The following is a 23122-nucleotide window of genomic DNA, read 5'->3' as shown; positions in this document are numbered from 1 at the left end:
CCCTTGGTGTACGTACCTGTTATGACACACACCTCGGTGCTTACCTTGGAGTACATGGCCCCGTTAAGGACCTCTCCGTTGCGGATCCAGATAATGGAGGCCGCAGGTTTGGCGTTGTCAGCGTGGCACGTCAGGTTTAGAGGATCTCCAGCCCTCAGGCTGACCACAGGTCCTCCACTTATGACTGGGTCGTCCGGGGGAACTATTGACATATAAACACAGAAAAAAAAAGCGTTGTGTAAGCCCTGGATGTGACAATTAAAAAGTTGATTATTACAGAGACATAACAAAAAAACTATGTGACATCGCTCTAGTTATAAACAGATGCTTAATTGAATTTGTTTGTTCTACTGCCTACACAAAAACCAAAAATGAACTAACAGAAAAACCCATAATTTATTTGTTTCCATGTACTTAATCATGTTCTCAACACACATGTGCATTAGCAGTTTATTTCCTTCCCTGTTTGTCCATGGATGCTGTAAAGAAAGCAATCAAGAGAAGCACCGTATGCAGGAAGTAGCGTAGATCTCCAAACAATGATAAACTTTAACATTCAGTGCACAGCCTGTGCACACATACAGTACATGTCACGGGTAAATGTAAGTCAGTCAAATCCATTAAACTGATCAGACGCCTGCATGTGCTTTCCTCTCCCGGCCGCTCGCAGTGTTGACAAATACAAACAGACGAGGAGAGCCTCGCAACCGTATTTGCGCCTCGGATGGCACACATCAAAGTTCTATTGCTGTTTTACCCACGAGCTGATCTGTTGTTTTTTTTTTTTTTTTTTTTTTTTCTTCCTGCTCCCTCTTTCGTTTTTATAAGTGAAATTGCTGTGAATTATTGATTGACCTGGGTTCTCATTACAATGCAGATCTGGGGCAAGATGAAATCAAAGGCTTGCAAGCAGCTGCCATATTCCCCTGCAATAGCGGCATGATTGGAGAGGAGGTTGTTATGGGTGAGATAGCTGCTGTCAGACAGATCTAAGAGGGATGGAAAGAGAAAAAAAACATGTAATTTGGGGAGTGTTTGTAGATTTCATGAAAACGAGCGCTATGTAACTTTTTTTATGGTACAATATGTGTATGAACCATAGTCCATACAAGGGTCTATAATCTATAGACAGTATTCTACACCTACTACTAGTGTAGTTACAACATGCTAAAAAAGTATAACTTTTCCTAATTTGATTGCAACTTGAATTCAATAATCAAACAAATCTTGAAGTTTTGTCACAGAGCCTATAATTGCATTAACTTTAAAAGTCTATGCTTATTAGAGCTTTAATAAAATCTGTAAAGTCTACTGATTTTAATGTTTGGCAACCTTTTTCTTGTTAAAAGCCCTCAATATTCACCCTTTATATTTACAAACAGCGGGAGCAAAATTGAGTACAACTGTAAAGGTCTTTGTGGGCTCTGCCATTCATAAGGACATGAGCTTGACATGTAATTAAGCAACATTTATTCACGCTCACCTGCAGTGATCACAAATTGTGATTTAGCAGATCACATGACATCAACTCAATACACATAGACGTGGTGAGCTTTATAATGGGCATCAGAAAAGGAAATAAAGGGGATTTAAGTGATTTGGAATGTGTCTTGATTTTTGGTGCCAGACGGGCTGGTTTGGTGTGTTGTAGAAACTGCTCATCTACTTGAATTTTCACGCACAACCATCTTCTGGATTCAGAGAAACAGGTTCAAGAAAGAGAAAACATTGAGTCAGCAGTAGCTGTTTGGACAAAAATCCCTTTGTTGGGGTCAGAGAGCATGAGAGGAGCAGAGACAGCCTGGTTAAATATGCTAAAAAGGCAACAGTTACTCAAATATCCACTCGGTAATTGGAATACGATTTCTGAAGCGCAACACATCAAGCCTTTAGTCAAGCTTGATGATGAACCACAAACCGCAAAACTATATTTATCTCAAACTTGTTCTATTAATGGATGTGAAGCTGACAAATCTGCAGCAAATGGATGATGCAAGCAGGTCAACATGGACCAAAATCTGGGAGGAATGTTTTTGACACATTGTTGAATCTATTCTACGAAAAGTCAAGGTACTTCTGAAGGTAAAAGGTGGTTTTAGCAAAGTGAAAAAATAAAACACAATACACAGTTTGCTAAATTATGTTGAAATGGTAAACTATTGCATTATCTTAATAACAGACTGAAAGGTCCAGCTTCCCCTTTTTGTTTTAATTAAATTTCATACAGGAAATGGCTAAGAGATTAGCTCTTTCCTACTAAAAGCAGTGTGTTTGGTGAGTAGTCAGGATAGATTGTATTACTAGTCTGGCAACAGTCTTTTGAGAAAGACAGGTGGTGTGAAAGAAGAGCTCCATCTAGTAAATCAAACAGGGGATTGCAATCAGAAACAATGTGATACAATTCAGATTTTTTCCAGAAATTAAAGAACTACAAACATTTCAAGGACTGAACAGTGTTGTGGTTGTTACCACTGATGGCTTGAAGTATGAGGGTCCTGGGTTCTAATCCTTACAAAGGCATTTCAGAATGGCATTTATTTGTGTTTTCCGTATACATAAGTGTGATTGTTAGCCTCGTGAGACCATCCTGATCTCGCGAGCTTTCAAGGTTTCACTCGCAGATCAGTCTGGCTACCCTCCGTTGAAGAAAATTTGGAGCCGTTCACCAAACGAACGTCCAATCAGCATTGGCTTTGAGACGGGTTGAGGTGTGACGCAACGAGGAGCGATAGTTCAGTCTAAAGAACATGGCGGCTTCAGCCGATGAAACTAGCGTTAGCATGGCTATCGAGCAAGTTTTATCGGACTTACAGAGTATTTCTTTACTGAGCTAACGATCTTTACCTGCAGCAGCAAGAGTAGCTTGGCTTGTGGTTGTGTTTTCGTCGTCGCTCTCAACGACGAATCTGATTGGTTTATTTGGCCCGTCTATCACCAACATAGGCCAATCAGCTAACCAGTATTTTGCCCCTTCCCAAAATTACTTCAACGGAAGGTTTCCAGATGGATATGCGGAGCAAATCTATCTGGCGGAGTCAGGTAATGTGATTGTAACATGGGCATGGATATCTATACTGTTTCTCTGTGTAGCCTTGTGATGGACCAGAAATATACTTAGGTAGGACGCATCCTGTATCTCACTGACCAGTGGAGATAGGCATCATCTGATTTCGTTTTTTTTTTTGTTGTTGTTGTTGTTGTTTTTGTGTAAAAGGAAAATGGGGCCTCACTGATCCATGGATGCAATTATAGTGGTGCTCGTCTTGTACAGGCATTTAAGACAAGGTTATTTCCAGAGATACAGTTAAACAGAAAACCATTATAAACAGTCAACCCGACGGGTAAGTGATTTATTGTACAGCTGATTGTCATTGGCATAGATGTGGTAGATCATTGTAACCCATCCACATGGAGGACTTGTGGGGTTTTTGGTTTTCTGAACCAGTTTGAAAAGGGTAACATAATTATAATCTACATAAGAAGTATATTTGAATTCCCACCATTTATTTTATTTTTTAATAATTCACCAACAAACTATACATCTGAAATGGGGTAAAATTTGGTAATAGAACTGAGAAAAAGATCAAATGCTGCAAAGGCATTTCTCCAGCATGTTTAAATTAGGAAAACACCTAAACCTTGCTCAAGTGAAGTGCTCAATGGCAGTGATCCATCGTAGTGAACCAGAAACTCCCACAAAAGAAAGAACTCTATATATTTACTTGGTTCTTATGTGATAAAAATACTATATTTTTATGTTCAGTAACTTTTTGTTCAAATTAAATTTCCTCATCAACAGTGGTAGATCTAATCATTTCCCCAACATTGAACATACTTTGATTTGACAAGAGAGATGAACATAATGTACAGGATTATGACATGTTGTCATTGCCATACTACTTAATTCTATCTCAACACAATGGTCAAACACACATGCAAGTAGAAAAAAACTAAATTTATTTAAGATAGGTGTTTTTATTTATGTGTATTTTCTCTGTCTAGTAGCAAAAGATGATTCAAGAGGTAGAAAGAAAAGTGGATCATCTACTCCTGAGCCCCTAATGATACATAACTGGAGTTAAATACACAGTACTTAATTCTGCCATGTTTTGGAAAACACTTTCCTGTTTGTGTCATCCGAAAGCACAAATACTTGTTCCTCATCTCTGAAATCTTGAACTATTGTACTGATGAAAAGGATGGGAATACTTTTTTGATTGAATTACACGGAGAATAAAGCATTACCACTCCAGTGCTTTGCTAAAGACAAGCACATCTTTGTCCTCGTGCTGCAGTTGATTAGTAGATGGGGGTGGCTTTTCAGTCTTTTGCTTTTATGACTAATGCGTCTGCCTTATATAACGTTATTGATTAAAATCATGGGAAATGTTTCCTTGCTGAAATAATCAGAAAACACACCCATCAGTCCTGCACATTCACCATGAGTAATGGCTGATTCAGTCCTGCGTGGGAACACTGAAGTCTGTACTCTGACTAGACCAGACTACTTCGACTCTGGCCAGTTGGCCCAGCAAATCTGCTATTCCAAAGACATTTCGAAATCATTTGTTCCCTATATGTGCTCCAGTTTGAGATGCAGCATTGGTCCTGGCAGGGCTCCCTTTCATCTTCTCTTCATTAATATGTGGAGGGGTGGGAGAGGCGGAGGAATCCCAGGTCAAAACAAGCAGGTCAGACAAGTGAGCATGCTGATCTTTGCAAGGAGGAAAGAATCTCTGTGAGAATGTGGCCACCTTCTGTTCTTTCATCATCAATTGGAAAGGGGGTTACGAGGAGGATCCCATTAGTTTATTCTCATGCTAACAATCCTGTGCCTGCTTGGTATGCAAATGAGACAGGGAGCATGAGAACAGCATTATGAGCCAGAACTGCAGACAAAATAAAAGTGAGGCTCACTCCATGACAGCTGATTGCAAAGATCCAAAGATATTGGCTTGCTGTCAGCGTTCTCCGGCACACATGACTGAAACATTAATTAAATGTCAAGCATATAAGGCAGCCATAAAGGCTTTCATATGGAGAGGGGAAGATTAGATAGGAGAGTCTGACAGTAAGTGACTGATAGGACTCAGCCTTGAATAGAGCACATTCAAGAAGGGTGATTTTCCTGTTACTGCGCAAAGTGCTCAAAGCTCCCTGGAAAGGTGAGATCACAAGTTTTTTATCCTTTCTCTCCAAGGAGAAAAAATATAATCTCTCAGGCATGTTAACACATATCAGTGTCTGTATATAGGTGCTACTTTCCGAAAGCAACACCACTAATGAACTTGGTTATGTCTTCATTGAATAGCTAAGTCTATATGCCTGCTTTTAGCTTTCAGTCTCAGTTACAATGTGACTTACCTTCCACTTTCAAGAACAGCAAAGTGAAGTGTACAAGAACATCATAAAAGTTCTGTTTCACTACTCCTACTCAAGTGCCGTGAAGTTATATGAAAGTCAAAGGCAGAAATAACGGTTCAACGGTGCACGGTCATGTCACTATGGAAGTGGAGGGCTTCATGCCAGCGAAACACTTGGAGGGAAGGCACTTGGCTTGGCCACCTCCATCTCTTTCTGTCCTTCATCGTATTTCAGATCCTATGGAAAGAGTACCAGTTGTGTCAATTGAGAGAAACTGTTGTCTAAATGGAAAATACAGTGCTTCACCAAGATGTTTATAACCCTTGAATGTTTTCCATTTAGAACCATCTTTGCTGTAGAACTGCTGTAGGTCTCACACCAACTTTTGCACCATTAGTTTTTCCAACCTATATTTCATGTTTTGTTGCTTGAAAGCCCAGAATAAAAATGGATTGTTTGAGAGTTTGCACCATCTTATTTACAGAACATGCTTACAGCTTTGAAGATTTCTTCATTTGAGGATAGAATAACATAAAACTTTAGCATGCATAACTGACCCCCCACCCCCCTGAAAAAAAAACAGTATTTTGTAGTCACCTTTTTGCAAAAAATAAACCTGTAAGTCACTTTGGATCACTCTGTATGAGCTTGTCACATACTTTTGTAAAACACTGTAATCGCTTACTTCTTGTCATACTTCTAATAAGGAAGGATTTATGCTGCAAAGTTTATAATTGTTCTGTTAAAGATTCTCCCACTTGAGCTGTGGATCTCTGCAGCTCCACTAGTTGCAATGGCCTTCCTAGCTTCGTCCCTCATTTAGGTTCTTTCCTGATTCAGTTTGATGGCCATGCTAACCTTTTCAGATGTGCTTATCAGTGTGGATGAACCGGTTTGAACAACAAGTTACAGGAATACACTTGTGATCTCCTAAAAAACAAAACAAAAAAAAAAAAAACAGGCAAACTGGCTAGGTTTTGTGTTTTAAGTCTCCTTGGAAGATGAAAGGATTGCTCAGCTAAGGAAATTGGGCAGATTTGATCAATAAACCAACATCCAAAGAACATGCAAATGAGTAGAAAAATGAAATATTAATAAAAAAAAATATTTCTCTTCATGTGGGATCTTTCACAGATGTCTTCCCCTTCCTGCCACTGCCAGGTCTGACTGTTATACAGAGGCCGAGCCTTGAACTTGAATCAGCCATCATCATTACTGGGCTGTTTGCAAACTTGGCAGTCCCTAATGGTTCTAAATTAGCTCTTTACTGCAGCCATTCGATGGACTTGGCATAAGTAGTGTGGTCAGTGGTACAGATTGATCGCTCCTCTTTAATTACAGGGCTGACTCACTGCTAACCCTGCTTCACTGACTTCTCCTCTTTTTTTTCCTTTTTTTCCGAGGAATAATAATGAAATCCCTTTCAGCACTTTCACAAATTTCATTCTCCACAAAACCTGTGCGCATTGACCTGCAGAAATCAAGTTTTGCAAGTATTGCATTGATTACAGGTTTTATACAAATCAAAGATTACAGACTGCAGAGCGGCCACAAAGGATTTGCCTGTCGGTACTAATCAAAGATGTAAGGTTGGTGTCTTAGCTAAAGAAAAACAGCTCCCAGATACAGTGAGTTCATTACTTTAATCATTTGAAAGATCTTAATAGGGTCACATATTTTGAGTTGTCTTTTGATTCGGTGGCTTCTCTGGATCACAGATGTCATGGTGAGTTACAAGCTCCAAGCAGTCATTTTTTCTCTCTCTGAAGGGAAAAAAAAAACAAATTAGTCTGTCACAACCAGACTATTACATCAGCCTATCCCAGTCTTTTTGTTAGATTCATTCCTCTGTTTTATTTTTTCAGGCGTGAAAAATGTCTTAGCTGTTCCTCGTCCCAAGAACTTCTATTGTTTTTTTTTTCATTTTAGAAATAACTAACTCTTAACTTTGAATTGGGCTTCTCACATAAAAAAAAGAAATATATGTCAGACAGAGTGGACTTCGTTATCATTTACTTTAAGTGCACAATCAAAGATCTCCATAAATGAAACCAAAGTATATTAATGTATAATTAACTCAGAGGAGCAAGGCCGTAAGTCCGCCACCTCGAAGAGGTTCATGGATAAACCCTTCAGGGCCATAAAATGCCTTTTGATATGTGAAACATAAAAAATTCCTCACTAAGAAAACATAGAACCAGCTTGTATCTGAGGAAGCAGATTACCACCAAAATGGTGGGTAAAGGAATCTGCTTCAGATTGCTGCCGCCGCTGCTGCTGCTGCTGATGATGGCAAACCTGCTGGGATTTTCAGGGCTGAACCAGTGCTGGAAGAGCTCCAGCGAATAACATAGCTGGAATATTGAGACCATCCACTGCTTTGCATGAGAGCAAACGCGGGAGGAAGAAAAACAATTTGGACGCGAATAAATGAGAACAGGCTCCTCATAAGGAGGCTGTAAGATGAAGGCAATGCGTGACCATTGTAATACGGTGCGTGAGCAATGACGCTCCCAGCTTTTCTTGTATAATTCTGAAGACCGCTTAAACAGACTGCCTGTCATCCCGTCGCAACAGCTTGCAAAGTTTCTGATAGGTAGATGAGGAAAAAAAAGGAGATGAGGAAAGGAATGCCCAGCACAGGTGGAGACGTTAGACATGTTTGGCTCACTGGCCCAGATCACCAGCCCTCTCTGGGAGCTGTCATTGTGCATCTGTTTGACAACCACTGCATCCTCTGCCACATTTGTATGAATGACTAGACACGCACACCAGTAGAATGAGAAAAAGCATGAGTAAGTAGCAAAGTCAGAAAAAAGTATAGTTAATTTTGCCTTTATAAAGGAGTCAGACATTGTAATCAGAAACACTATGGCAGGAATCTGTGAGCAGGGTGCAAAATATACCATGACAATAGGGTGGGTCTACAAATTTACCAGGCTGTAAGCAGATCTATACAATACAGGTTTGAAGTTCAAGTTACTGAAGTATTTCACTGTCTACCAAAGTGTCAGACATTTCTATAGCTTACAGTGAATATTATTCAATCCAGAAGTTCATAAACTACCCATGACTCTGTGTTGTCAGACAGTACCTACAGATTACTCATTTGCATTTGGAAAATTTTACCCTGCTCTTTTTTTTTCTTACCATCAATAAAACAATGGTACAGTGATTTAACTACACTTTGTTATGTACGACTGCTTGATTGCTTTTTAACACCAACTAGGGAATCTGTTGATCACATGGTAAAGAGGAATTGCTGAAGTTCAATCTGAGCAGTAGAATGGGGAAGAGAGGGAATCTAAGAAACTTTGGATAAAGTATGGTTATAGACGCCATGTGGGCTGGTCTGAGTATTAAGGGGAGAAAAAATTCTGATCTACTGGGATTTTTACACTGAACAATCTAGATCCACAGGGACTGGTCAAATAAAGAGAAAATATAGTTAGTCACATTTGGGTGGACCTTGTCAATTTCAGAGTTTAAAGGAAAATGATCAGACTGGTTGCAAGATAGCAGGCATAAGAAGCTTAAAAATCAACCTGCTACAACCGAATAATGGATAATACCATCTCTGAACATACAAAACTTCAAACCACACTGGATGTCATGTCATTTGGCTAAGAATCCTCTTCTTATGACTTGGTCTAGAATTTCCTCAACTTCACCACGTAGAGGAATAACAGAGTCCAATTTGATTGCAAGTCTTGAATTCAGATGATGGGGTGAGCATTTGGCACAAACTACAAGAAAGAATAAACCCATAATGTCTTGTATCAATGTCTTTGGTTGGTGGTGATAGTGTAATGATTTGGGAGACATTTCCTTCGCCCACTTCAGATCTCTGACTACAGACTGAGCCATGTTTAAACGTTACAGCCTAGCTGAATGTTTTTGCTGACCATGTCCATCCCTTTATGACCACAGAGTTGTCATCCGAAGCTGGCTTCCACGGATAGGACAATGCATCATGTAACAAAGCTCAAATCATCTTGACCATGATAATAGATTCACTGTACTCAAATGGTCTCCATAGTCATCAGATCTCAATCCAAACAAGCATGTTTGGGATTCACATCTTGAATGCACAGCCAACAAATGTGCAACAACTGCACAACGAGGCTGTTACTGTGGACCAAGATAGCTGATCTCTCTCTCTATCCTGGAACCCGATTCAAGTCCTCTCCATAACTGTCTTCAGCCTCCCCAGCCTTCATCTGCCGACCAGCTCTCTTTAGCCTTAACATTATCACCCTATGGAGCTCAAGCTCACCAAGCTGCCAGAACTCCTGCAGGAACTCCCACCATACATCTCCCACTCACCACTGGTTTCCCCTCAACATCTGCCATCCTCCTCGAGAAAGTGAGGCACCCAATTATTTCTCCTGTACTATTTACCCAGAGGGAACTCCTGTCCAGAATCAAATTCTCCGTCTCCATTTGAGACACCGTTGAAACCCTGGACCCTCAGTTATGCTAATTTATCCTTGTCTAAATCTTTGTAATGAGCCTCCTTATCATCTGCGTATGATTCTGCATGTGGGTCAGAAATCAACAACAAAACCAGACAGGAAAGTGATGAACAGGTAAACAGATTTAGAAAGATAAAATCAAGCCTATAACTTAAGATGATTATCATGAGTGCTTCCTGTCTTTTCAGGACTTAAAATAGCAATAAAGTTACAACGTTATAACATACATGATCAAGAGCAGTATTAGTCACTGGCTAATGTCTATATAGAAGGAACAGATGACACACTGGATGGATGGATGGATGGATGGATGGATGGATGGATGGATGGATGGATGGATGGATGGATGGATGGATGGATGGATGGATGGATGGATGGATGGATGGATGGATGGATGGACAGACAGACAGCTGGATGAATGCTCTTTTGACTGTTTTGGCATCTAAAGGCCACAAACACAAATATAATGGGCGTGATGTGGAGTGAACAGATGTTTATGAGCTTCTTGAAAACAACCATTCATCTATTTTTAACCTGGCAGGTGTTCTCCGTGTCCTGTGACAGCGAAAGACTGCTGAACAAGCACTTGCTTGGTAAACTCCCAAAAAGAGCTTGCAATTATTCCAGCTGAAAAACCCACCACAGTTTCATCTGTTTTTCAAGTTTTTGATTCAGTAGTTGAATTAAGTAAACGCTTTATCCAGCAGTTGAACCAAAGGCTACAAACTGTATATCAACTTCAACGTGTAGGGACTACAGAATGTGCTTGCAGTTATTTAGCATAGGCATACCTGACTGAATGTTTTAGAAAGGTTACACTTGTCCTGAGACAATTTGCAGGTTGTTATTAAGTAATTTTTTGGATAAAACATACAACTGATTACATTTTACATATTCTTTTTACCTGCTATGGATCAGGTAATAGTGGCACTACAATGAAAGAACTTTGAGAGCTTAATGTAACAGTAAGTTCAGAGCTCAATAGGCTAAGGTTCAATGGTCTGAAAGCCCTATTCAATATTCTTTGTGCAATTTTGTATATATTGTAATTATTGTAAACATATTAATATAGGTAATAGGAACCACATACTTCTGCTAGGTAACAGCAATAGGCAACAGCCCACCCCCTGGGCCCCCAGCAATGAGTACAACATTTCCAAAAATGCAGAGGGCTTTAGGTAGCAATAGAGACATGGTATCTCTAAATAGTAGTAGATGAAATGACTGGAAGTAAGGACAAAGACAAAATGAGAAGATGCCAGAGCTGTCAAACACTTACTTCAATGTAGCGTAGCCATGTGCAGCTCAGCACAGATTGCAAGGGTGCTGACACTGCTGCTCACCATGTTGCTGCTATACTTTTGTGTGTGTGTGTGTGTGTGTGTGTGTGTGCGTGCATGCGTTTAAGCGTGGAGGCAGCGGCACCGCATTCATGATTCCAAGTTACATTTTAAAAATAGTCGCTTTTTATTTTTAGTTATTGCCAATTATTTGCCTGTCTGCTCTTAAAAAGTTTTCTAAACGCAAGAAGAGTTTTCCAATAGCTGTTGCAGTCACAGCCAAGGCAATGGCATTTAGTATAGAGAGCAAATTCAAAATCAGCTCAACACCTGTATAGAGTTGGAGTCGTCGTACGGAGCACAGATGTATTCACGTCATCCTTTCCCCTTCAGCAGAAATGTAGAGAGATAGACAGAAAAAAAAGCCCCTACATGCAATCTGTCAGCTATAATCACGCACCTGTTCCCCGTCTCTCTGATATCATAGATGTAGTTATCTTCCCATCTCGAGTTGGAAGGAACATAACAGAAGAGGCAGTGAAACATTAATATTACAGTCAGACTTTCTTCTAGGATGTCTGCAGTTTAGGACACTTTATCTCCACTTATATGCATTTATAATACTTAGATGGTGAGACTTTGCCCAACCTTAGTCATAGAATATTTTATTACTTCAATAGAAGGTTACAAAACGAAATAAGACTACTAAAAAAATATGGCTCAGACAGTTTTGAAAAGCCACTATAGAATAAAAAAGCTATGTTAGAGTTACTTCTCTCTCCAGTGGAGGTACTTCTGAATTGGAGATTTGTATTATTATTTTTTTTTTTACCTCTACAGTAAACTCGGAGAGACACAAATATCTGAGTCCACAGCCAGGTTCAGATTACAGCTTTTGAGCCTAATGTATCAAGATACTACAATGTACTTTTTAATTTAGAAAATTTAATTTAAAATGTTATTCCTCTTCTTTTCTTTAGAAAATGGAGAATGTAACCATGAATGTTTGTTTCACACAGCAGCATGTTTTTGTAACAGATGAAACTGAAGTTGAACCTAAACACATGTCCAGTTTTGATTTTTATAATTAAAGTGGATTTTTTTTCCAATTTTATTGAACTTCTGTTTAATCATTGAAATATTTCACTTAAAAAAATGTAGAGATATATGAAATTCCTTTTTCTTTTTTCTTCTTCTTCTACCGTGCATATACTGTGAGTTATTTGCACTTTAGCACTCATGCAGTTTTAAGTTACTGCCTGTCACATTACTTTTAATTCACAGCAGAGAGAATTTTGCTTTTGTTATTTACTTTAATTTCCACCGCACATTGAAGTTCAAGCTATATACAGGAAAGATGCTTATATACCCTGGACAGGTTGCAAGACCATCAGAGGTGTTAGACAGATGTGTCAGCCATACACAACCACACCAGGTCTCCCTAAAGATGAATTTCACAATCACCATGTTTTTGGACTCTTGAATGAAACCAGAGAATCTGGAGATGAACCATGAATGCAAATGTAACCACAAAAACTCCAACAAAACTACTGCAAATTTCTTATATATTTAAGGTGCCAGAAAGCGAATATGGATAGTTCCATTTCTGCAGAAGTCCTACTTTATCTTGGAAAATTTGAGTTTTTTTTTTTTTTTTTTTTGAAAAGTGATGGCATTGAGTATACCTTTACCTTGTGATAAAGCTGTTTTTTTAAAGAAACTATTTAAATATTCTGTAAAGCCACCATATGTGCAAAATAAGAGAAATTGAGTTGTAATCGTCATTACTGATTTTCTATAAATCAAGAAAAGCAGATGAGCATCTAACGCCTTTTTGTACAAGTATGTTGAGCCCTTTGGAGTTATCAAAAAGCTTACAGACTGATGTTCACTGGTAATGTGAAGTAGTTTTTGAACTATTTTCTTTAGTAGTTTTCTTCTGCATGTGGCGTTAAAACTCCTTAGTTGCAGTACTTTTATTTCCTAGGTTGTTCTGTCTTTCTCTTTTATACCATGCCCTTCAAGTTCATTTCCATTACTAAATAGATGGCAGCATGATCCTTGAGAAATAATGAATTCTGACTTATCCACTGAAATGGCTGATTCAGCGTTGGCAGTTGGAAGCAACAATAACAAAAGATACCCTTGGGCCTTTGTGCACATGAATATCGTTGCCGAAGCGTGGGTCCAAAACATTAACAATGCAAGGGAAGGAAAAACAAATATCTTGCCCACAATGGTTCATTCAAATGGCATGCTATCAATTATGTTTGTTATACAACCGGCATCACATTGTGTTCGTGAATGCTTTTCATTTTGACAGATGTTGGGGAAGGTCTTTGAGTTTCGTTCCCTAAAACAACTTCACATAAATCTTAGTTTAATTATTGAACAAGTCATCCTGTCAAATATGGTTCCTTCGACATAAGTCAAATGTAAATCTGACAAAAAAACAAAAAAACATTATCAAACAGAAGAAACCGCTTGCAAAATGGTGATTACTTCTTTCCAAAGCACGGCATGTATAAAGCAATAAAACCAAATTCTGTTTTTCAATATCCCCACGAACACTATATTTTATTTATACTATAGGATATTACGATATCTCAAACTGTTATAGAACTAGTATTCATTATGAATAGATGGCAATTATCACAATAACGTCTTGGTTTCAACGGGTAAACCTAAACCTATTTCCAAAATAGTGCACTGCTGTTGTTTCTCTTCGTAAGCCCAAGAAGTTTGATAACTTTAGTCTCATTCTGTCCATATACTTCCTATATATATATATATATATATATATATATATATATATATATATATATATATATATATATATATATATATATATATATATATATATACATATATATATAAATAGATATATACATATATGTGCACGGACAGTCTTAAAGCATTGTATTTGCTTTGACCTGGCCCTTTCAATAAATGCTGTATATGACAATCTATTTATAGTTTCTTCTATTGTCTCTTGGTTCACAGTTTTTCTTCTCCGCTATATACTTTATATCTGCCGTATTTCTTCTTTGGACTGCACTGCTTGGCAGAAATACAGCAGATAAACTGTGATTGTATAGATAGTAAGAATTTTTGACAAATAAATAAATAAATCTTTATTTATCATTACAATTACACATTCCAACAAAATGTGCCCTCTGCATCTAATCCATCGCTTTGGGTGCAGTGGGCAGCGACAAGGTAGGTTTTCTGAGGCTACGGGTTTTGCTCAAGGACCCATAGGGCAGTCTGCGGGGTTTGAACCAGGTACTTGGAGCCTTATTAGAACACAAGTGTGATGTTTCTTTTTTAAAGAGGGATAAATTAATTATTTTACATTGCCAGATCTCTTTTCAAACCCGAGTAAGCAGGGACGATGTGGTCTGTGAGTGGAAAAGTTTTGACATTTCATTATTTTATTCACGTACGGAGATCTTATACACAAGAAACTCTCATAGTTGTTGGACCTAATAGTTAATTTTGCTTGATACAAGAGGGATGTGTTATTTTTGAGACATCAGAAGACTCTCAGATCAGTTTTTACAGTTTGTCTGACGGAACTGTGGGTGCACCTTAAATAAGAGTGGATCTGTCATCAGAGCGCACGACAGCTTTAAAGCTGGATAAGTTAAACTGCATTTATTTATATGGCTGTTCATGCATTTTTCAAACAGTTATGGTGTCACATAAATACATATAGGTACTCATTTCTGCGTGGGAGAGCAGACAACATTTAAGTTTGGTTGATTTAAAGAGAGGCTATTTTACAGCAATCACTTTATGCCCCCAACAATCTACTGTATGATCAGTAGGTTGCTTTACTGAGAAGATGGGTAGACAGGCAGTGGCTATCAGCTCTAGATTGACGCTTCTGGATATTGCATAATGGAGGATGAAAGCACAAAACTTACTTTCACACTAAAATTAAACAGATCCTTTAACAAACTGTTTTAAAACGCGCCTTAGTTAAAAATGTGAGTAGTAAGACTTCAATCGTTTCAGATGAAATGAAACAACTAACAACAAATTTGTCTTCTTTTTAAATTCATGGAAATCTAAGAGGGGTTCAGTTAGTTAATTAAAGTTTTTTTTTTTTTTTTTAATGGGTAAAGACTAAACTTTGATGCTGGAAATATTGTCATAGACTGATTTGCATAAGAATCAAAGACATCACTTTAATATGACATATCTTTACTTGTTGAATAGAGTGCTACATGTATGCACTTAGGGCATTTCTTTTTGACCTTAATAGTCTCTCTCCCCCCCATTCCAGTGTTTCCTAAACTGAGGTAAAAAGATTAGAGCAAAGGTCTGCAGCAGTGCCAACTTACTACGTGTGGCATAATTGGCCTCAGGGGTCGTTTTTGGACCTGAAATCCTCTATTCTCTTCCCTCATGACTAATTCACAAGACCTTGATTTTTTCCTTTGGCATCCGAGAATATAGCCTGCAAGCTGTGCAAACGCTTTTATGGGTTTAAGTTGACAGTCGGTTTAGTTCTAGGAGGTTTTCAAAGAGGGACCTCTGGTACCTTTCGTAAATGTTGATGTCAGGGATTTTTATCCCTTTTCTCTTTCTTCATTGATAGTGGCCCGCAGTGGATGAGGGTTAAGTAAAGCCATATCCCATATTTTTGTGGATTGCATCGGTCTGTAAGGTCAGTCCATTTGGCTCCTTTGACATACCCGTCACTTGTTAGTGAATTGTTAAGGTAAAAAGCAGAAAACTGAGAAGTATACAAAAAAAAAAAAAAAAAAAATTGATGACAGTTATGGAAGTAAATATTTGTGTTGTCATTTCCACGCTTATCAAAGTCAGTGAAGAGAGCTTCCTGTGATATGGCACACAGAGGGGTTTGGGTTGATATTGAGTTATGAAAGATGCAGGAGAGACTTTTACTGTGGATTTATTCCGCTGTCGGGTAAGGACAAGTGAAGTTGTGTGTGTGTGTGTGTGTGTGTGTGTGTGTGTGTGTGTGTGTGTGTGTGTGTGTGTGCGTGTGTGTGTGTGTATTTTCCTGTGCGTTTCTACCCGTGTGTGACCGCACCGCAGGTGTGTGTCGCCATAGCCATATTCCCTGTCAATAGACACACTGTCACACACTGGCAAGTAATTGACAGCTTGGAGTTTGCGTTGACACACGACTTGCATATATTTTCTCCATTACCATTTGTGTACGTCAGCCTGGAATTCTCCTTGGCAGTGCTTTCAGGAGTCATCGAGGTTGGCAGAGGATTAAACAAACACCGTCTATTCTACCTTTCAGGAGGGAATGATAAACTCTCTCACCCTCAGTAAGTCAAATAGGTAAAAAAAAAGGTATTTTCGTTTCTCACTGCTGCTTTGTGTGTTGAAAAATAGTTGGGTCACTTGCAGCACTACTGCTTCTGTAAGTTGGCACAATGAAATGTAAAGATCTGTGAAATATTGTTTTATTGTTCCTCTTATAAGTAAACAACAGTTTACGATGGGGATTTAATAGAAATTTTTGGAAATTGCAGAAGTAGAGCCAGACCTGCAGGTACGCAAGGGGATGCTGCTTAAAAGAAACTAATGTAGATAAAAGGATCCATTGTTGTTGTTCTTTTTCTCTGTTTAATCTCCCACTCCACAACCCAGATTGTGGTAATATTGCACATTTAAGCTGGTTCGCCAAACACCCAACAAATCCAAAAGAGGATGAAGTAGTTAGTACAAGAAACAGATTATTGGAGCAGTAAAAAGGCTAATTTGAAACAAATTCGATTCATATTCAAAAATGGTTCCAAAAACAACCCATCTGTGATTCAAAGAGGGTGCCATTAATCATAAAATACGGTGATTATAATGAAGCAGCGTGACACAAAAACACACAAAAAAGTCACGCTTTCTGGTAAACACTGCTTAACAGACTGGCTGACGGCACTTGGTTAAACAAGCAAATGTTTTATGGTATTTTTTGGGGGAAATGTTAAACAAGGGATAATCCAGGTGTGGATGATTTGAAAGCACTGTAAGAATATGGCAACCCCACATAATGTTAAAGCATTTACTTCACAGACACTTATTCAAGCCAAACTTAAGTTTTCTGCTCAGCCTTTGATCATATCCAGTTAGAAATTTAAACTATGCTAAATTGTCAAAGATGAACAGAAACGTGCAACACTGATCGGGGTTTCTTTTAAACACAGTTTGATTCATAAAACCTTTATTATAGTTAGTAAAACACAATAAAGGATTATTTAAAATACTTTTGAGGCGTCAGGGCAACCTTAGAAGTCAAACATGAAAACTGCCACCAGTGGACTTGTGAAACATGGACTTTTGTGTTGTTTTGTTCAAAGACTCCTTAGTTTTTGTCAGTTTTCAAAACTATTGTTACAATCTTGGCATGTCATCTTGTGACCTGGATGTATTACTGTCTGTCCAGTAATAGTTTGTTATTATGATTTTGTCTCCCTTGTCGAAGAGCTTGGAGCCAAAGTTTTTGAAAAATTACTATTACTTACTATAATAACTTTTGCTGGAGCTACATTTATTGCCAAATCTGAAAAAATAAATAAATAAAAAAGTCAGAGACATGTTCTAAATCACACAAATGAAGCCACATTCATATGAGAACTAGCTTGTCAATGGCCTGCACCCATGATGCAAAAACGTTGTCTGAGATGTGATAATTAATAGCTATTTAAAGAATTTAACTGATCTGTTTCAAGGAAAAAAAATAACACGAAGACAGATGTTCTCCACAACATTCTCAGGGACAAACTAATCAAAGATACAAGAGGACACTTATAAAAAAACAAACAAAAAAAAAAACAGGTCAGTTATAAATTCACAGAACCAAACCTACAACAAACTGGAGAGCAAAAGCAAAGCAAAATCAAACACCAGCAAATATCAAATTGGTTAAATCAAAAAGTACAGAAAACATACACATCAACCCCACACAGTGCATTTTCTCCTCACAGTGGAATGTGAAATTAAGAAGTCGTTTGAAAATTCTCAAGGATAACTTATTGGGGCAGAGGCTGTGGGAGGAAAGAGCATGGCTTAAATGCCACCCTGTGAAAGTTGTTTTGCACCTAAATGGATGAAATCAATCAGTCATTACCCTTTATCACGCAATGATTGTAACCCAATTAACACTTGTTTGAAATTCTGCCCTTGACGTTCAAAAAGTGGATAATTAAAGGGTGAAACATCTCATAAGGAAGTGACTTTATACTGGAGTCATGATTGGAAAGTGCCGCCACAACAGACACTTATAGCTCTCAGTAACTATAAGCACATTCACTTATATCTGTTTGCAAGTGGGGCTCACCAGCCGCCGTCTTCTGCTCTCTTCTCTTCAATGGCTTCCTGCTCTCCTACAAATCGTTAGTTTCACTTTTCATTAGGCTGAATCAATAAGGCGGATCAGTGGCTGACGGTGTGGACTGCGTGGCAGACACCCCGCTCGGTCTCCCCTTCTCCTTTTATTCATTCTTTCTCTTGCTCGCTTTGCTCTGTCTTGGACTCCAGCTATTCTCCCAGCAACCATTCAGTCAGGGAGATTGCACGAGGTGGTGGGAAGCTTGAAGGGATGAGCCTAAGAGTGAGACCCAGTAAGGCAGAAATGGCCACCCTCAGTGGTAAGCCACTAAAAATAAATTAAGACTACGTGACCTCTCGAGCTTAAAATTATTTTGAAAATGGAGGCTTCATGCAGACAAGGAAATTAGAAAGGAAACGTTCTAACAGAGGCAAATGTCCCACCAAGCGATTAACAGATGCTAGTTCTTTTCATTTTCTTTTAATTACAGAATGTAACTTTGCTAAGGCTTTTTTTTTCTTTTTTTTTTTAGATATTTTAACATGCCAGTAAGGATGTTGAAATAAAAATACCACAGGTTTTTTGTGTTTTAAGCAACTCATTTATCATTTTGATCTTTTTTGATGTGCTTTATTCTGTTCAAGGTTGTGGTGGGAGTCCAGCAGTCAGTGGGTGGGAATAATGTATACTCCTCACAGGGTAAAATCAGAGAGAAAATCTTGAAAGCACACACTCGGCATATCCATTTGAGAGAAAGTTAGTCTTCAGTTAAGCCAGTACGCATGTTTTTGCAATGTTTGAAGGAACCTGTATGCACACAAAAAGGCATACACCCAGGGGCGTAGTTAAGTATATTTTGGCGATGCGTGCATTGGTGGAGTTTTCTCTGGTTGGTTATGGTGAAAAACACACTGAGCCTAAAAGTGCAGCTCTCAATTTATCGATCTGTCTATGTTGCAACCTTCACCCGCGCTCATATATGGATCATATGACCCCAGATGCAATTGGTTGAAATGAGCTTCCTCCCTAGGCTGGCTTTGTTCTGCCTTAGAGGTAAGTGAGAGCTGCACGTTTAGCCGCCGCTGCACCTCGGCACCTCCCTTTGGAGGTTTTCGAGGCATGTCCCAATAGGAAGGGACCACAGGGCAGAATCAAACCTCACTAGAGTGACTACAGGTATTTTTTGACTGCAGGAACCTTTCCTAGGAGCCATGGTGGTTTTCCAGGGCCATTGTTTACACGGTCCGTTTGCACTGCATTTATTATTTGCATCTACTCATTACCTGAGTAGAAGTTTAAATCAGAAAAGACACTGGTATGTTATTATTATCATTTATTTATTTCAGGTAGTGGCGTTGGAATGCCAAGCCATTATGTTCCTTTGGAACACGTCACGCAGGCTTAAAATATTCAACATTTCCGATTGTTTCAAACTTCACAGGTCAATAAAGTGACTTTTTTTTGCTCAAGAGCTACAATACTGATTGGAGCCCTTCCGCTTTCTTTTCCTCTTGCAAATAAATAAATGCATAAATAAACCGGAAGTCTGCATGGTTTGTTTGCTGAAAATGTCTCATAGTTTCTGTGACCCCCCACTTACGGCCACACTCAGAAACAGACTTCAGGAGCTTCAGAAACGGCTCCATTAAGGTGCATCCATTTGCGTACAGGGAGAGGAGCAGTGGGGGTGTGTACTCTCAGCGGCTCTTGCAGTGGAAAGAGGCAATTCGCACAACCATCCCATTTATTTTACCCCACAGTGGAAACACTCACAGGACCAGCTAGGGTAAAATTGAAGGTTAAGGGAAACTGAATTCATGAGGAAGAAGCACCCTTGTTGATATTTCTTTTGGCCTGGGAATGTCCAGAAAGAGCTAAGGAAGGATGTCTCCCTCCTGCAGTTGTTGCCCCCTCAACTTGATCTTAGCAGAAAATCTAAATCTCGGTCCTGAGAAATAGTTTTTTTCTTACTAATCCTAGATTGGGGATTTTTAGTAGTGTATCCACTCAATTGTGAAAAAAAAGGTTCAAACTTTACAAACCATTTTGTCAGTATCTATCCATAAGCTTCCCGGCAGTGACTGGATGATGCTGGCCCTTTTCCAGCTGTCGTGTTTGATGGCTGTGATGCATAGCTCTAACTTACCCAGCACGGTGAGCCGGGCGGGACGGGACCTCATGGCAGCCTCGACGGCCTGGCACTCGAACACTGCGTCGTCCATCAGCTCGACACGCTGGATGCGTAAATGATGCTCCCCTGAACCATGGTCGCCAATCACTGTGTAACGTGGATAGCCTGTAATGCAAACAGTTTGTTTGTTTTATATCACCTTCCGAATCAAAATACTGCTAATCTGCAAACGAGTAAAAGCAAATGAGTACTTTTCTTTCCCCCCCGCCCCCCTACTTATCATCCTCACGTCATGAAAGAACAACTCTTTCCAAACTGCCTCACACAGCACTGGGATAAGCACATTAACTGAGCAGTAAAAGCAGATAATTTAAAGGGAGGCGAGGAATAGATTACTTTGTTAGTTTATGTGGCTAGATTGTTCATTTGGTAATTTACTCACAATACATTTTTATAGCACTCCTGGCAGTGCGAATGAGCTACTGTGGAAGTTGCAGTATGCTGAAGAACCGCATTTTACTGCAACAGTAAACAGGAGCAGCTCTAGTTCGAGTTATTTCAACATTGCCCTGTGAAATGATTTACAGTTTAATAAGAGAAGAAGAAGAAAAAAAAAAAAAAGAGGAATATCCAGGACACCCGAGGTGTCAAGACGGATGGTTTTGAAGATATCCCTCTTAAACTAATATAAAAATTTGCATAGCCCATGTGTTGTGAAGTGTGTGTCTCCACAGGGGCAAATAAGCTAAAAAAAATTGTTTAACCTGAGTGCACTGTGGGGTATCTAAGATGTTTTCTGAATCTTTCATCCCTCAAGATCCCTCGCTTCTATTCCTTTTTCTTCCTTGCTTCTTCATCGTGATTACTGTGGGTAGAATTTGAGGAACGCAAAGTGAATTTATGCTCATAAATATTGTACTTGAAAAAAACGTGAAGAATTTCCAACTGAGTGGGGCTTTTTTCTTCCAGCTGTCCTTCTGTAATTGATTGATGTTAAAACCCGTGAATTAGAGTGAAGAATTTCTGCTGGAACACAAGGCCAGGCTGCTGACAAAGCCTCGACCCATCCAAACTTTACGCGTTGTTCAGGGAAACAAAAACTTCAGACTTTCGACTCACTACATCCCCGCTCGTCAATCACCTCTAAAAGAAATCTTTTTGTTTCTATCCAACTGTGGAAGGTTAGACAGCTACTTAAGGGCAACAAATAATAAGGGGGTAAAATATTGATTTCTCTGATACTTCTAACCTACAGTCACCTTGGAGATTCCTCAAAACCGCGGGCCTTTAGTGATTTTCTGTTTTAGCTCCCAGAACGAGTGGGCAGTGGTATAACAGCTATTGAGTTCATGGATGTGTCTACTGCAAAACCCATCATATGCTCTATGTCCAATTACTGAATTTGGCTTCATTGAATCCAGCAGCTTTTAATAGAGCATGAAGTGGGTCTCATTATAGGCTGGTGGGGTGAGTTACAGCCGATTAAGCCACTCTGTGCATTTCATCCTCCTACGTGAAGCCTTTAATCTTAAGGGTCCATACAGTAGGAAGATAAAGGACAAAAGAATGCCTCAACACAAATATTAAATCAAGGGAGAAGGTAAACAGAGGAAGGCAAAAATAAGCTGCTGTATAAGCTGAAATGAGCGTAGATCAAGGATCTGCTAGGTGACGATTTGCTGAGAAATGTGTACTGAAATTAAAGTACTAAGCAAGGATGTTTTTTAATGGTATCAATGTATACATATATATTTTTTTAATAGTTATGATTTTAAAACGGCAAACACTGCATTTTTGAGTCCTTTTAATGAGATGCCAGAGACAGTGCCAGGGTGGCTGAAGTTCTTCTTGGCTGTAAGGAGTAAAGAGTAACGCAATGTTTAGCCTCTCCCTTACCTATTGCTGTGCACTGACAGTCAGCTGGCTTAAAGACTACTACATTTGTCCCACTTTACAATAATAGCTAATTTGATCTTTGGAAATACTGATGTCCAGTGCTATAGAAACTGAAGGAGTGCCACTCTTCACTTTTATTAAAGAGATGTTTCACATTTTTAAGTTTGCTGTCTGGGATTATTAATAGTAATAGTTCATTTGGCAAAGGGTTTGCCAAAAATGAAGTGTTAGAAGGCTAACAGCTATTTGGACACATCCCCGGCATGCTGAAAAAAAAAAGAAGCTTTTGCAAATTAAATCCAAATGTGAAATTTAAACCTGTCTAATATAAAATATTAATTTCCAAGGGATACAACTCTAGCATTAACCATCTATACTTTCACAAGAGACCAGTGATAACTTTTTTATGTTTTCTTAGACTACATCCGTGTTATTAAGCTACATATGTTGGCCATAGCTGTCAGCAAATATTTCCAGCTGATCAGCTTCAATTTGGGTTGTCTCAGTTAAAATTAGCTAAGGTGTGGCGTTCCTCTTTAAGTGATTGTATCCTAACTAGTTTAGTGTTTAAAAACTATAGAGGCCAGCTTTGAGCAGCATGTCTGCCTGAAGGCTGTCTAGGCAATATGTTGTATTTTATGCAGCTGTATAGGTTTTCCGTCTT

General features: G+C 38.9%; 1 protein-coding gene across 9 annotated transcripts in view; it reads right to left on the bottom strand.

Moving 5' to 3' along the window:
- Nucleotides 1–23122, bottom strand: part of kirrel3b (kirre like nephrin family adhesion molecule 3b) — a 196964-nt gene that overhangs the window by 53425 nt on the left and 120417 nt on the right. For 5 of the 9 annotated variants that reach the window (XM_036150046.1, XM_036150047.1, XM_036150049.1 and 2 more), the window contains exons 4-5: nt 20578–20727; nt 33–202 (exon numbers count right to left, since the gene is read on the bottom strand). In XM_036150046.1, coding sequence (XP_036005939.1) covers nt 33–202; nt 20578–20727 — 320 coding nt within the window. The remainder of the gene's footprint in view (nt 1–32; nt 203–20577; nt 20728–23122) is intronic. The other 4 variants (XM_021309091.2, XM_021309092.2, XM_012849754.3 and 1 more) reach the window with 1 other exon arrangement.

This window comes from Fundulus heteroclitus, chromosome 18 (assembly GCF_011125445.2).
Source record: "Fundulus heteroclitus isolate FHET01 chromosome 18, MU-UCD_Fhet_4.1, whole genome shotgun sequence".
NCBI classification, from domain to species: Eukaryota; Metazoa; Chordata; class Actinopteri; order Cyprinodontiformes; family Fundulidae; genus Fundulus; species Fundulus heteroclitus.
The sequence above is the reverse complement of the archived record's forward strand: the minus strand, read 5'-3'. Positions and strand labels throughout refer to the sequence as shown.